The 12741-nt window shown below is 38.9% G+C and overlaps 1 protein-coding gene across 2 annotated transcripts in view; it reads right to left on the reverse strand.

Annotated features, from left to right (window-relative positions):
• The window catches only part of plekhh3 (pleckstrin homology, MyTH4 and FERM domain containing H3), a 36679-nt gene that overhangs the window by 19050 nt on the left and 4888 nt on the right, over positions 1–12741 (reverse strand). Inside the window, exon 2 of one of the 2 annotated variants that reach the window (XM_082175383.1) lies at positions 7566–7621. The exons of the other annotated variant lie outside the window; for it this stretch is intronic. Coding sequence (XP_082031509.1) covers positions 7566–7621 — 56 coding nt within the window. The remainder of the gene's footprint in view (positions 1–7565; positions 7622–12741) is intronic. 2 annotated transcript variants of the gene reach the window in all.

Genomic DNA, 12741 nt, shown 5'->3' on the forward strand with positions numbered 1-12741 from the left:
CTTCAATTGACACTAATTACTTGGACTTGCTAGTTTCTCACCCAAATTAGCCATTTGTTAAGTCAATGAAATTCAGAGTCCTGAAAACTCATTTCCCTTTGCTGATGCCCTGGAAAAATATGGTTTGTAACCAGAGATCATATATTCACTGATCGGATGGACGGATACTGGCCCGGTGCACATATAGGATCTTATGGGAGAGCAAATGATCTGATCGATCTCACACAATCATACTTTATGCACACACACCACCAAGTTGAAATCTCTCATTATGTCTTCTTTAATAACATACTGATATCAAAATATTGATTATATCAATAAGCCGATACCAACAAGCTGATGAAATTGTTTGATATGACAGATAATATCATGATATGACAGATAACAGACGATAGCTGTTGTGTTCTTTGAATATCTTGAACCATGTCGATGTTCTGTACATTTATTTACAGGTCTGTTTACAAGTGTATGTGTGTAATGGAGATGCAGTGGTAGATCCCTGCGGATTTGCATCACTCTCTAATTTAAGTTAAAGCTCAGACGGAGTCAAGAGTTTACAGACATCCATCCGAAAGAGGGAGAGAATGAGAGAGAGAGAGAGAGAGAGAGAGAGAGAGAGAGAGGCAGCACAAAAAGAGGAAGCCTCCATTCGCAGGAGCTGTGAGGGCTGGAATCAGCCGGTCAGAACCTGCCAGAACCGGTTTATGGATCAGAGCAGAATCAAGATCAACAATCCGGTTTTAACAAAAAAACATTTTCTGTCCCTCAGGCATGAGAATAACCCTCATCCTAATCTAGACAGCAATAATACACACATACACACACAGATAAAATGAGCCGAGCTCTGGAATGAGACTAGCACGCAGATACAGATAAACATGCTCTGCTATATAGAGACTTTAGAGGGCAGTAAGATATCTTATGGATATGAGGTGTAAAAGTGGAAATGAGCTTTATGACTCATGTCTCAGGGGCTAGATCTGTTTTACTATCTGTCTAGACTAACAGTAAAACTAAAAAAGTTTTAATGAATATGGGGATCAGAGAAGTTTGTGATGGTGACCTAAAAGGATAGATATTTTGGTGCTAAACTGAAAAACCGGAGCAGACGATGACATATCCAGATCGGAGTCGAAGCACGCCGTATTTCACTTAAAAGTTATAGAGAGATATGAAACACTGACTCATCGGATTATCTCTTAGCTCTGTACAGGACATGACAGTACAGGAGACTGTAATACTCAACATACAGCGTGCACTACAAAATAGGAACTCATAATCATGGATGGATGGATGGATGGATGGATGGATGGATGGATGGATGGATGGATGGATGGATGGATGGATGGATGGATGGATGGATGGATGGATGGATGGATGGATGGATGGATGGATGGATGGATGGATGGATGGATGGATGGATGGATGGATGGATGGATGGATGGATGGATGGATGGATGGATGGATGGATGGATGGATGGATGGATGGATGGATGGATGGATGGATGGATGGATGGATGGATGGATGGATGGATGGATGGATGGATGGATGGATGGATGGATGGATGGATGGATGGATGGATGGATGGATGGATGGATGGATGGATGGATGGATGGATGGATGGATGGATGGATGGATGGATGGATGGATGACACCTCTATAGTGAAGAATGGCTCTAGACAACACAATGGTTTGAAGTGGCTGAAGAACCGTTTTTGTTTAAAGTGCAGGCATGATCATTTGAACCATGTTAGCCTATCTGCCCTTTTCTCTGGGAAAATATAGTTAGCGAGTAAAGAAAGCAAGAAAGGCAGGAAGTAAGGGTTACAGTTGGGTTTTGGCTGTCTAAACAGTGATGCCCTTTTGAGTGAATGAGCCACTCGAGATCAACCTGAGCACCTTGGACCCTCGGAGCCAGATGACACAACACAATTACATGTCGTTGATTACCTAACAATACCAGCTCCCGATCGGCACGAGGTGGGTCACGTCTCGTTCAAGCCTCTCAAAGTTTAGCTATAGCAGTAGTGCACGCACACACACACACACAAACACACACACGTGTCTGTGCAGTTACTGTGTGTCTAAACTTGAAATGCCACACCTACACGCGAAGGCACTGATAAAGCACAGGGTTTGGTGTGGTGTGACTGTGTGCCAATCTTATCCTATATAATGGATCAAACAGTGACATCAGCATGGCACTAGGCCAAACCCATGCGCTCTGAATCGGCCATCCTTTCAGCTGAATGAGGAAGAAGAAAGTCATATTTCCTCTATAGAAAAGGAATGTAGAAATGAATGAGACGCTGCCATTCTGACTGAACAGATGTTTTTAAATGACGACGACGTGATCATTTTTAAACGATTAATATGTATCATGATGTATCTGTATGTTTACAGGTTGTGTGGATATGTTTGCCCAAATTAATATTTTACTGTTTAGACACTGATCTTTGATTGCTCAAGAGACTTATGGAGTTTCATATTAACTTTACCCCAGATGTTTCTCCTTAAATTCATTTGGAGAAATAAAAATGTAATTTTATAGAACTATAAAATGAACTTGAATAGCATAGCTCAGAAAATTCAGTATAGGAAGAAATTACATTTATACTGAAATTATCACTTGAGGTGGATACATTTTGAATTTTATATTCAGTCTCAAAGTCAAGTGACTGTCTCAAAGTCTTACATTTTCCTATCAAAATTATTGGCCCCTAGCTCCCTAACGTAAAGTATTTACCAATGATCACAGATAAAACCTGGCAAAGCGTAAAAGCACTTGTCGCACTGTAAATTGTAATTAATTTATTACATGTAATAAAAGAGCCACAGAGGCTTTTCCAGTGAATGCCACCACAACAATTTTTTTTACTGAGCCAATTTCCTCAGAACTTTATCACAAATTTTTTTTTATTTAACTCTCAACTTCAAAGATGAAAATATAGCGATTCCTGAGATCTATTATTTGGAGGAGGAAAAAAAATCTCTCTTTCCCATTTGCTCTCTATTTAATCTTGTTGCTGTGAAGAAGAATTAACGGAGACATTTAAATGTCTCATTTGTCATTTTCTTTCCTATGGGAGACTGAAATTCATAGTCAGATTTGTGCTGTGATTGTGTGAGTGAGTATGTGTTAGATGTTGGAGGCGTTTGAAGTTTAAGTCTGGAAACTGTAAAGTAGAGGTTTATTCAATAGTCACAGCTGGAACGCAGGTTTGGACTGCTGTAGAGGATCTGTAGGGGGGTGAGTGGTGTGTGTGTGTGTGTGTGTGTGTGTGTGTGTGTGTCTGTCTGTGTGTGTGTGTGTGTGTGTGTGTGTGTGTGTGTGTGTGTGTGTGTGTGTGTGTGTGTGTGTGTGTGTGTGTGTGTGTGTGTGTGTGTGTGTGTGTGTGTGCGTGTGTGTGCGTGTGTGTGTGTGTTGGAGGGGCTGGGGGTCTCCAAGGTTTCCACAGCTGTCCAATCAAACCCATCCCAAACCTACCCACCGCGGCCCACTCTTTTCCCAGAGTCCACAACAGTGGCCCCCAAGAGGGGCCTACGAGTCGACTTCCTGTAAGAGGGAGAGCAGAACAGGAAACAATTTGTCACACAGGATTAAACGGCAGGAATAATAGAAGGAGGAGAGGAAAATGAATATGCCTTTCTCCAAATCTAGGCATGGAAGACTTGAGGGAGAAACAGCAAGAGAGAAATACAAATAAATGGAAATATAAGATAAAGGGGCCTAGACAAAATATCAAACCGAACTGTCAATCAAGCGGGATGTTGACTTTACTAACACATGGATAAGGGTGTCAGAGTCATAGACCTCAATTCAACTCATTATAAAATGGATAAAAAAATTTGAGAGAGAACAAGAGAGAACAGGATGGATTATTTGGAAGGGAAAGTGGAAAGTGCTGTTATGAATGTAGCAATTTTTTTGCTGAAAGATGTCAAATGACTGATTTGATGAGGGGAGAAAGGAAAATAAGCAAATACTGTAGTGCTTGTTTACGGAAGTGACAGCAAAATCACCCCCCAAAAAAAACTCTGCAGTCCAGCATGTTATAAAAAAAAAAAAACACACTCTCGACTCATGTCACGAATACAAACTTGAACTCAAATGACCTGGGGGCCAGTTGTACTTTTATAAGCACAATTAAAATTATTATTTTAATTATTTTAATAGTTTGGGGTCAGTAAGAAGTTTATACTGTTATTCAACAAGAATGCATAAAAAATGTATCAAAAGTGACAGTAAAGACATTTGTAATGTTACTAAAGATTTCTATTTCAAATAAATGCTGTTCTTTTGAACTTTCTATTCTTTAATCAATGTTCCAACAATAACAACAAAAACGGTTTTCAACATTGATAATAATAAGGAATGTTTCTCGGGCAGCAAATCATCACAGAATGATTTCTGTAGGATCATGTGACACTGAAGACTGAAGTAATGATGCTGAAAATTCAGCTTTGATTCACAGGAATAAATTACATTTTAAAATATATTAAAACAGAAAACACTTATTTTAAAGTGTAATAATATTTCACAACATTACTGTTTTTACTGTATTTTTTTTTTTTTTTTATCAAATAAACGCAGCCTTGTGGGCAGAAGAGACAGAAGAGATAAAATAAAATAAATATTACCAACCCCAAACTGTACTGTCTAAAGACTAAAAAATAAAAATGAATGCTGATTTAAATTTTTTTTTTAAAATAAATACATTTATGTCAGAAACATGCTTTGTGCTTCAGGCATTTTTTTTCCCCATCCCGTTTCCCTCTCCTGTATGACCTCGGCTTCAACTGTCCAATCATAATAAAAAGGCAAAACAAAAATGTATTATAATAATAATTGTGCAGCATGTGAACAATCTAAAAATAAAAAAGATTAAATAAGATAAAAAAAAAAGCCAAAATATAAAAGAGGAAAATTGATTTGCGGATTTAAGGATAACATGTTTTTTTTATGCGTGAGGGGGGCCGTATGAAACTATCTTATGGTTTAAGACTTGAACTCAAATGTTTTCAGTGGAATAGCGTCATGGAACTGGAAACTCTGGGGTTGGTAATACTGCCAGGCAAAACGGTTAATATGAAGGCAACGTAGCACTGTGTGTGTATCCCTCCCTCTCTGAAGCTCTCTGTGGCCTAGGCTTACTAACCTAAACCATCTGTGTGGCCCACACTGACAGGAAACTGATAAAAGAAATGGAGGGATGGAGGAAAGGTAGAAAAGAAGGGAAACATATTTTATGCTCCCCTCCATAAACGTCCACTGAATCAAGGGGATTTTTTTTGAGTGTGTGTGTGTGTGTGTGTGTAAAACTTTTACTGCCAACTCCAAATGACTTACAGTAACAGACATCAATAGCTTGATTAATCAATGGTTAACACAATAATGATAAAAGCTAATATAGCCCAGTTACCCATTGTACTCACACGTACACACTGTCTAAGTTTAAATAAATCATTGGTTTGTCACTGTTATAACTGCTATCTCCCCACTGTCACAAAGAACTCAGTAGGTTCTTCACTCCTTGTTTACAATTTTATTTAATTAAAGTTTGTTTAGTGTGTAACTATCTCTATAACACACTATTCTCTATAGTGCATTTATGTGGCGTGTTGAACTGTGGTCAATAGGTGATTGATTTTAATCCAATTAAAATGCAGTGCTGCTTAGTTAGTAACTAAGTAAGCTATGCCCTTGCTGGAAGGCTTGCACACACATTGACCACATTTATATACTGTACGTTTGTATACTGCCATTTTTGAAGGCAAAATTGTCCCTGAAAGTAAAGAAAATGGGGGACATTCGAGAACGACCTCATTTGGAAAAATAATTCATAAAAAACAAAAATATATAAAAAAAATTCATTCTAAAAAGCATTCTTTCAGAGTTCCTAGTAATTACATATTTATATATTTGGGTTAGTTTCTGGTCATTATAATTAGACAGCAAATTAAATGTGTGTGTGTGTGTGTGTTAGTGTGTGTTAGTGTGTGTTAGTGTTTTTCTATACCGGTGGGGACTTCAACCTGAATGCACACTGACTCATGGGGACTTGTGTCACTGTAGGGACCTAAATTGAGGTCCCCATGAGGAAACAAGCTTATCAATCATACAGAAAGAGTTTTTTTTTGTTGTTTTTTATGTAAAAATGCAGTTTTCTGTGATGGGTAGGTTTATGGGGAGGGTTAGTGTAAGGGGATAGAATATAAGTTTGTACAGTATAAAAACCATCACGTCTATGGAGAGTCCCCCCAAAAAAATTGCGAACCAGAATGCGTGCGGAAAAACAACAACAAAAAAACACAGATTTCAATATAGAAACCATGAAAGTCCAGGCACTCAGCTTTTGAAGCGTGGGAAACACATTAACACCAAGCTGTGACCTGTCAGGTTGACCCCTTAAATGGACTGACAGTACAGAACAGCTGGCCAAGAGGAGAAAGACCTGAAACCTACAGCCAAACATGAACAAAATGTTCTTTTGTTGAGATTTAAAAAAGGCAGGGAGAGGAAATAAACCAAGAGAGAGAGATACAAAGACAATACATTCTTTCAGATCTGGTGATTGAGGACAGTATGATGGAGTAAGTCTTTCTGACCTCTGCTAAAAATAATACGGTTTTCTCAAGAATACTGCCAAGACATCCAGACATCCAAGACATTCCACATCCAGCCAACTGAGCGAGACAGAAAGCACTCAGGATGACAGGACGTATGTGTCTAATCTGTGATGGGACTGAGCGACCTCTACACGCGATAAAAAAGACTGAGTCACCGTCTGGCTGAAGGTTTCATGCAAATCTCAACCTGCTAACACTCACACACTCTCTCACACACACACACACACACACACAATCTTGACAATACAATAAAATAACTGCTCATTTGCAGTGATTAAATGCACAGTAAAAACCTTTTCAGTGTGTTTGGTTCTTTGTGCTGACACACCCAAAATCTATGACACAGTCAACCTGGCCCACATACCATTATCTTACAAGTGGCTGTATAACCTGCTGTGTATTTTTTTTTAAATGCTCTTCTTTTCAACCTTCTCTTCATCAAAAAAAAACAAACAAAAAACACTGATAATAATAAGAAATGTTTCTTGAGCATCAAATCATCATATTATAATGATTTCTAAAGGAGACTGGAGTAATGATGCTGAAAATTCAGCTTTAACATCACAGGAATAAATTACACTTTAAAATATATTTTAAAAAATGTTTTATTGGAAATTCTAATATTATTTCACAATATACTGTTTTGCTTTATTTTTGATCAAATAAATGCAGCCATGGTGTGCAAAAGAGATACTTTCTATACGCTTTTATATCAAAATACCATGGTATTACAATCTGATTCCACTGTCACTGCAACGTCACAATAGGTTTTTATAAGGGTATGTGCTGTACGGACTGACAAATCTATTTGTATTCAAACCTCTCTCAGTCCAGATTCGTGAAGGAGATGTAAGACAGACACACATGTGCGCGCGCACACACACACACATACACACTCACACTCCTATTAAACATCATTAATGTCTGAACTCACCAGGGTGTGCCGTTGGCTGTGCGAGTGGGCTGAGACAGAGTGACCTCTAGTTGCCCCTGTAAAGGAGAAAGGACAGAACACATGGGCATCTGGCAGGTATTGATCTCACACTTTCTTTCCAGTAAACTCTGCTACATATTCTCAAAGAATGTGCAGTACGTAGAGAACATTCTGTCTCTTTCACTTCCTCTGTTCGATATGTTCAACAAACATCATATGGTTTGATTTGCTACTTAAGTTTTGGGTTGCCATGGTACCAAAATTTCAGAGTGTTTAGTATTATACCAAAATATTCATTGTTATCCAAACTGGTTGCACAAACCATTCACAATGTGCTAAAAAGAGCAGTGGACTCGTCGCTAGGGTTTGACGGGACATCCGGATTCTTTTATGCATTCCTCAGGTCTGGCTTTCCCTTCTCAATCTCGAAGCTCATATTAAAGAGGGGAAGACGGAACCAGGAAAGAGCTCTGGACTGGAAACCCTTTGATGTGGCTCAACGCAGCTAACCAAAAGAAAATGTATCAATTGGTCATATTGGAAGTCAGCTGGCTGTATAGTGTTTCATCAGTCTCAAATTAAATTATGAATTAATGATATATTTAGTCATGCAATTTGTTGGTAATTGTCAAACAACTGTATAAATGCCTAATCTAGTGCTTTGAGTCATAAGGTCATTTCCTGGACTCAAAATCTCCCTTGGTTGGAGAAAATCTCCAGGGCTCTGCGGATATAAAGCTGAGTGTTGCAAAACTGACCACACTTCCTCTTTGCTACATGATATACTGTAGTGTAACGTTCTGAAACTACCACACATACACACACAATTACCTAGCAGTCTAAATTTGGACTTCCCATTGACCTCTATTGTTCTTGAATTAAGCTAGACAAGGCAAGCATCACTATTACTACTCACGCTTAAGGTTAGGTATTTGAACAAACCCTTAGGTACACTAGCATATGATATGTCAAATTATGCAGCTTTTCGAGGAGAGGTATGCTATTTCCATTCCAAGTAGACTTACAACTTTCACCAGGTAAAATTGCCATTAGAAGAGTCAGAGATGAAACTGACTATAGCAACTGCAAAGACACATACTGAAACTACCCAAAACACTCTAGTGACTGCACAACAATGCACTAAAAACACACTCATAACACCCTAGCAACTGCATACGAAACATGCTACGGAAAAACACACCCAGAACTGTAACTGCACACAATTTTGCTACAAACACACTCTAGCAACTGTATTGCAATGTGCCAAAATTGCCTAGAACTCTTTAAAATGTAGAGTTAAAATCTAGTTACTTTCTCTAACCAATTCCTGAACCCTGACATAAAACTTTTAAATAAAAGGCAAAGTCGTCATGAAATGAAAACCCGCAAGGATAAGCGGTTTGCAGAATGGATGAATGGATGAAATTAAAATTCACTTTAACTTTTTTCTAAATGTATGTTATTGATCTTATTGTGAACAATTCATCTAAGCACGTTTCATTTTTTTATTTACTTTTGACCTCTTCAACAAAAGTTTATAACTGAATCTTCCGGTAAAATGAATGAATGATGTGCAGATGTTCATTCATTCATTCATTCATTCATTCCGGTAAAATGTAACATTGTTAGTTTCTTTACAAACCTTTTTGCGTTTGAGCTTTTCCAATTTGTCTAACATTCTTTAGTAATTTAGTCACTAGGTCATGAGCGTGCACACACACATACATACCTCTTTGAACAAGTGCATTAGAAACGGCACCTCTTCTGTAGTAATTGGCAGTGGATTCAAACACACACACACACACACACACACACACACACACACACACACAGCAGTCCCAGGCACTCAACTGTTGCAGGCAGATCATAACATTCAAAACGAGGGCCGTTCTCAGAACTGACAAAGACACAGAGTGCTTTTGTGCTCAATCCGTCTACACGAAATACCAACCCAGTTCTGCTCCACCCAGCCCCTCTGGACCAACTCTGTCCCGCAGCCAGCCCTCAGACTCTTCACACCCAGCGGACAGTAAATACACACTGTCCTTCCCTGCAAACGGATCTGATGTCAGCTTTAGTTTCCTCTCTGTGCTACTTGACATGCTTGTAAACCTGAATAAAGGGAGAGTTCACACTAAAATGAAAACCCTCATGTTGTTCCAAAACTGTTGACTTCTTTCTTCTGTGGAACACAGAGAAGATATTTTAAAGAAAGACTGAATTTCCACTGACATTCATTGCATTGAGAAAAATATTTTTTCAAAATATATTTTGTGTTCCACAGACGAAAAAATGGCATACAGGTTTGGGAGCGACGTGAGGATGAATAAATAATGACAGAATTTACATTTTTGAGTGAACTATCCCTTTAATGGCATACGAGAGGAAGGGACGAATAGAAAAATACATAGAGGGAAACATTTCCTACTTTGAACTATGTTGCCTCTGTCAACACTATTAACCTAAAACACACACAGAGCGAAGCCTCCGATACCTTCTGGGAGGTGATGGCTACAAATAAACATGTACAAAAGTGTCCTGAAGGATTAGTTTGCTCCTACCATTTTGCCAGCAATTTTCTTGTGAATGGTGCTGTAGTCAATAACTGCAGTGTTTCGACATACAGGCAGCGAGCAGCCCGCAATTTGCAATAAATACTGTTTATGAGCGGATTCTAGTTAAAGTTGATTTCCAGGAAAATTACAAGGAGACTCATTTATACAACCATGTATTTCTACCCACTGAGATGACCATCTGACCCCTGTCAACCACCCACCGGCAGCCCCGGGCTGCGGTGCCACGCTCGGCTAGGCTGCGGGTTCCCGTTAACGACTGGTATGCTTTGGCTCTGATTCTGCCCTTTGGTCCAGTAAGGTTTATCAAAATCGATCCTAGCTGTAAACTGACTCAGTCTGACACTTCACATCAGCTGTAACTCTAGCTCCCCCCCCTCACCTTGACCTATTTCACAGACACGCACCTCTGTCTGTGTGTGTGTGTGTGTGTGTGTGTGTGTGTGTGTGTGTGTGTGTGTGTGTGTGTGTGTGTGTGTGTGTGTGAGAGAGAGAGAGAGAGAGAGCGTGTGTCTAAGTCTGTGCCGCACTGTGGTATCATGTTTCTGGGCTTTGGCACAGCCTCGGAGGAACGTTCAGTGCCGAACTGGGGGCTCCTGAGGGTCATGAAGCTAAACAGGCAAAACATCAACAATCTTTTCTTACACAAATACTTTCAATATTATTGCAATTTAAAATAACTGTTTTCTATTTGAATATATTTAAAAATGTAATTTATTCCTGTAATGGCAAAGCTGAATTTTCAGCAGCAAGAATATATGTAGGGTAAACTGAAAAAAGTATATGCAAAAAAAAAAAAAAAATTTTTAAAAGATCATCAAATGCAGCCAAATCTATCACTGAAAACTATCTGAATGTAACAATCACTGCTGCAAGAAAAATATTTGAAATATTATCACATTCTGACAGGTTTGGAGCTAAATCTATGAAACGCCATCCAGGTCAGCGGCAAGATGCTTCACAATTAGGATGCCATAATTTACAACTAGAGCTGCTAAGTTTAGTACACAAATGCATTCACAATCATGGCCAAATAAGATGGACGGCTGAGGTCTCTGCCAGAGGAAGAGTGGAAATAAAAGAGCAGGAGGACAGAGGTGAGAAAGAAGGTAAAAGTGTGTTACGGACCAAAAAGGGGTGTGTATAATGAGACTTGCTTAATGTTTAATCAGGGTGGAGAGGCACCATAAATGTTGGACAGGCTCAGCATGCAAGATAGAGAGCTGTCATTAAACCTCTCTTTCTCTCTCACACACTTTCTCTTCCTCTGAGTGCTGAATGCTTCTTCTTTTAACCCGTAGTGCTTTAGGCACAAAAGCACAGACCAGAATTCAAATTCAGATGCATTTCAGAAAATGACACATCTAAATACTTCTTTGGTAGCATACCATTCACAGCAAGCCACTTCCCAAGACATATGTTAAGAGTTTACAATGCTTAAAGTTAGTTCTTTTTCACACAATAGAGTGATTCTAGAATTTCTCCATTGGCTTTTGGATTATTATTTGGATTTTGGATCTCTGTGACCATTTGGTTCAATCTTCACAAATGAACACAACATTGATGAATTTTGAACTTGAAGCCTAATTATAATCACCAGATATATACATAGACTACAAAAAGAACATGGTCAAATTACTTCAGCGTCACAATCACTAAGCTCTTTCAGTCTTTATTTAAAAAACATTTTCCCTGCAAGTTTGAAAGAGAGCAATTATAAACACGAGACTGTAAAAAGTGGACTAGTGAGTAGATTAGGTTTCCTGTTCGGTGATGACATTTAATGTCCCTGATAACCTCTGTAGTCCCATTTAGCCACTTGTTAGCAACCGCCTTTTTCAAGACAAGAAAAAGCTTTTTTTTTTTTATCACTAGGGTGTGTTACAGATGTATTTTATGCCATAGAATAAAACGTGAAAATATATTGTGTTAAAAACCACAGACTCTATTTCAGGCATTTAACCAATAACCCATTCAAAAAACCATTGACTTCAGGACGATGGAACTGGAAGTGCTAAAAATACAAACTGGTTACTGGGTTTTGGCCAACAAAAATATGTCATCCCTGCAGCACTCTATATCCAAGTGGGGCTTGATCAGGGTTTAAGTCAGATAGGAAGGCTGAGAAAGGTATGGCGTGTGAGCGGGACCTCTGGCAAGAGCATTCTGGGATGAGGAGCGGGATGAATCATCCAGGCAGGAGATGCCGTGATGGGTTTGTTCCGTGGCTCACTTCCGTTCCTGTGTCCCAAGAGACAGGGTTGAGTAAGAGGGCGGAAATGCCACTGCTCTGCCAACCATGGGCTTCTGGAGCAGATGTTCGCCTGTGCGTTTTTGTTTTTTTCTTTGGTTCTACCCTATATGGACTTTTAGGGACAGGCAGGACTACCCAAACAAAACAAAATATTAATTTACCTTTTTTTCCTACCTTTTGTTATGTGAAACACTTTCACTTCAACTTTTTATATTGAATTTCAAGGTATCAGTCGAACCCGTTTTTATGATTATACAGTTTGTCTAAGTTACTATGTGTTGCTGGCAAACTTAAAGACTAAAAAGTGAAAACATAAGGGGAAAACAAATTTAGCATTATGGAAAATCAG

Source organism: Leuciscus leuciscus (genome assembly GCF_965113295.1).
Source record: "Leuciscus leuciscus genome assembly, chromosome: 1".
NCBI classification, from domain to species: Eukaryota; Metazoa; Chordata; class Actinopteri; order Cypriniformes; family Leuciscidae; genus Leuciscus; species Leuciscus leuciscus.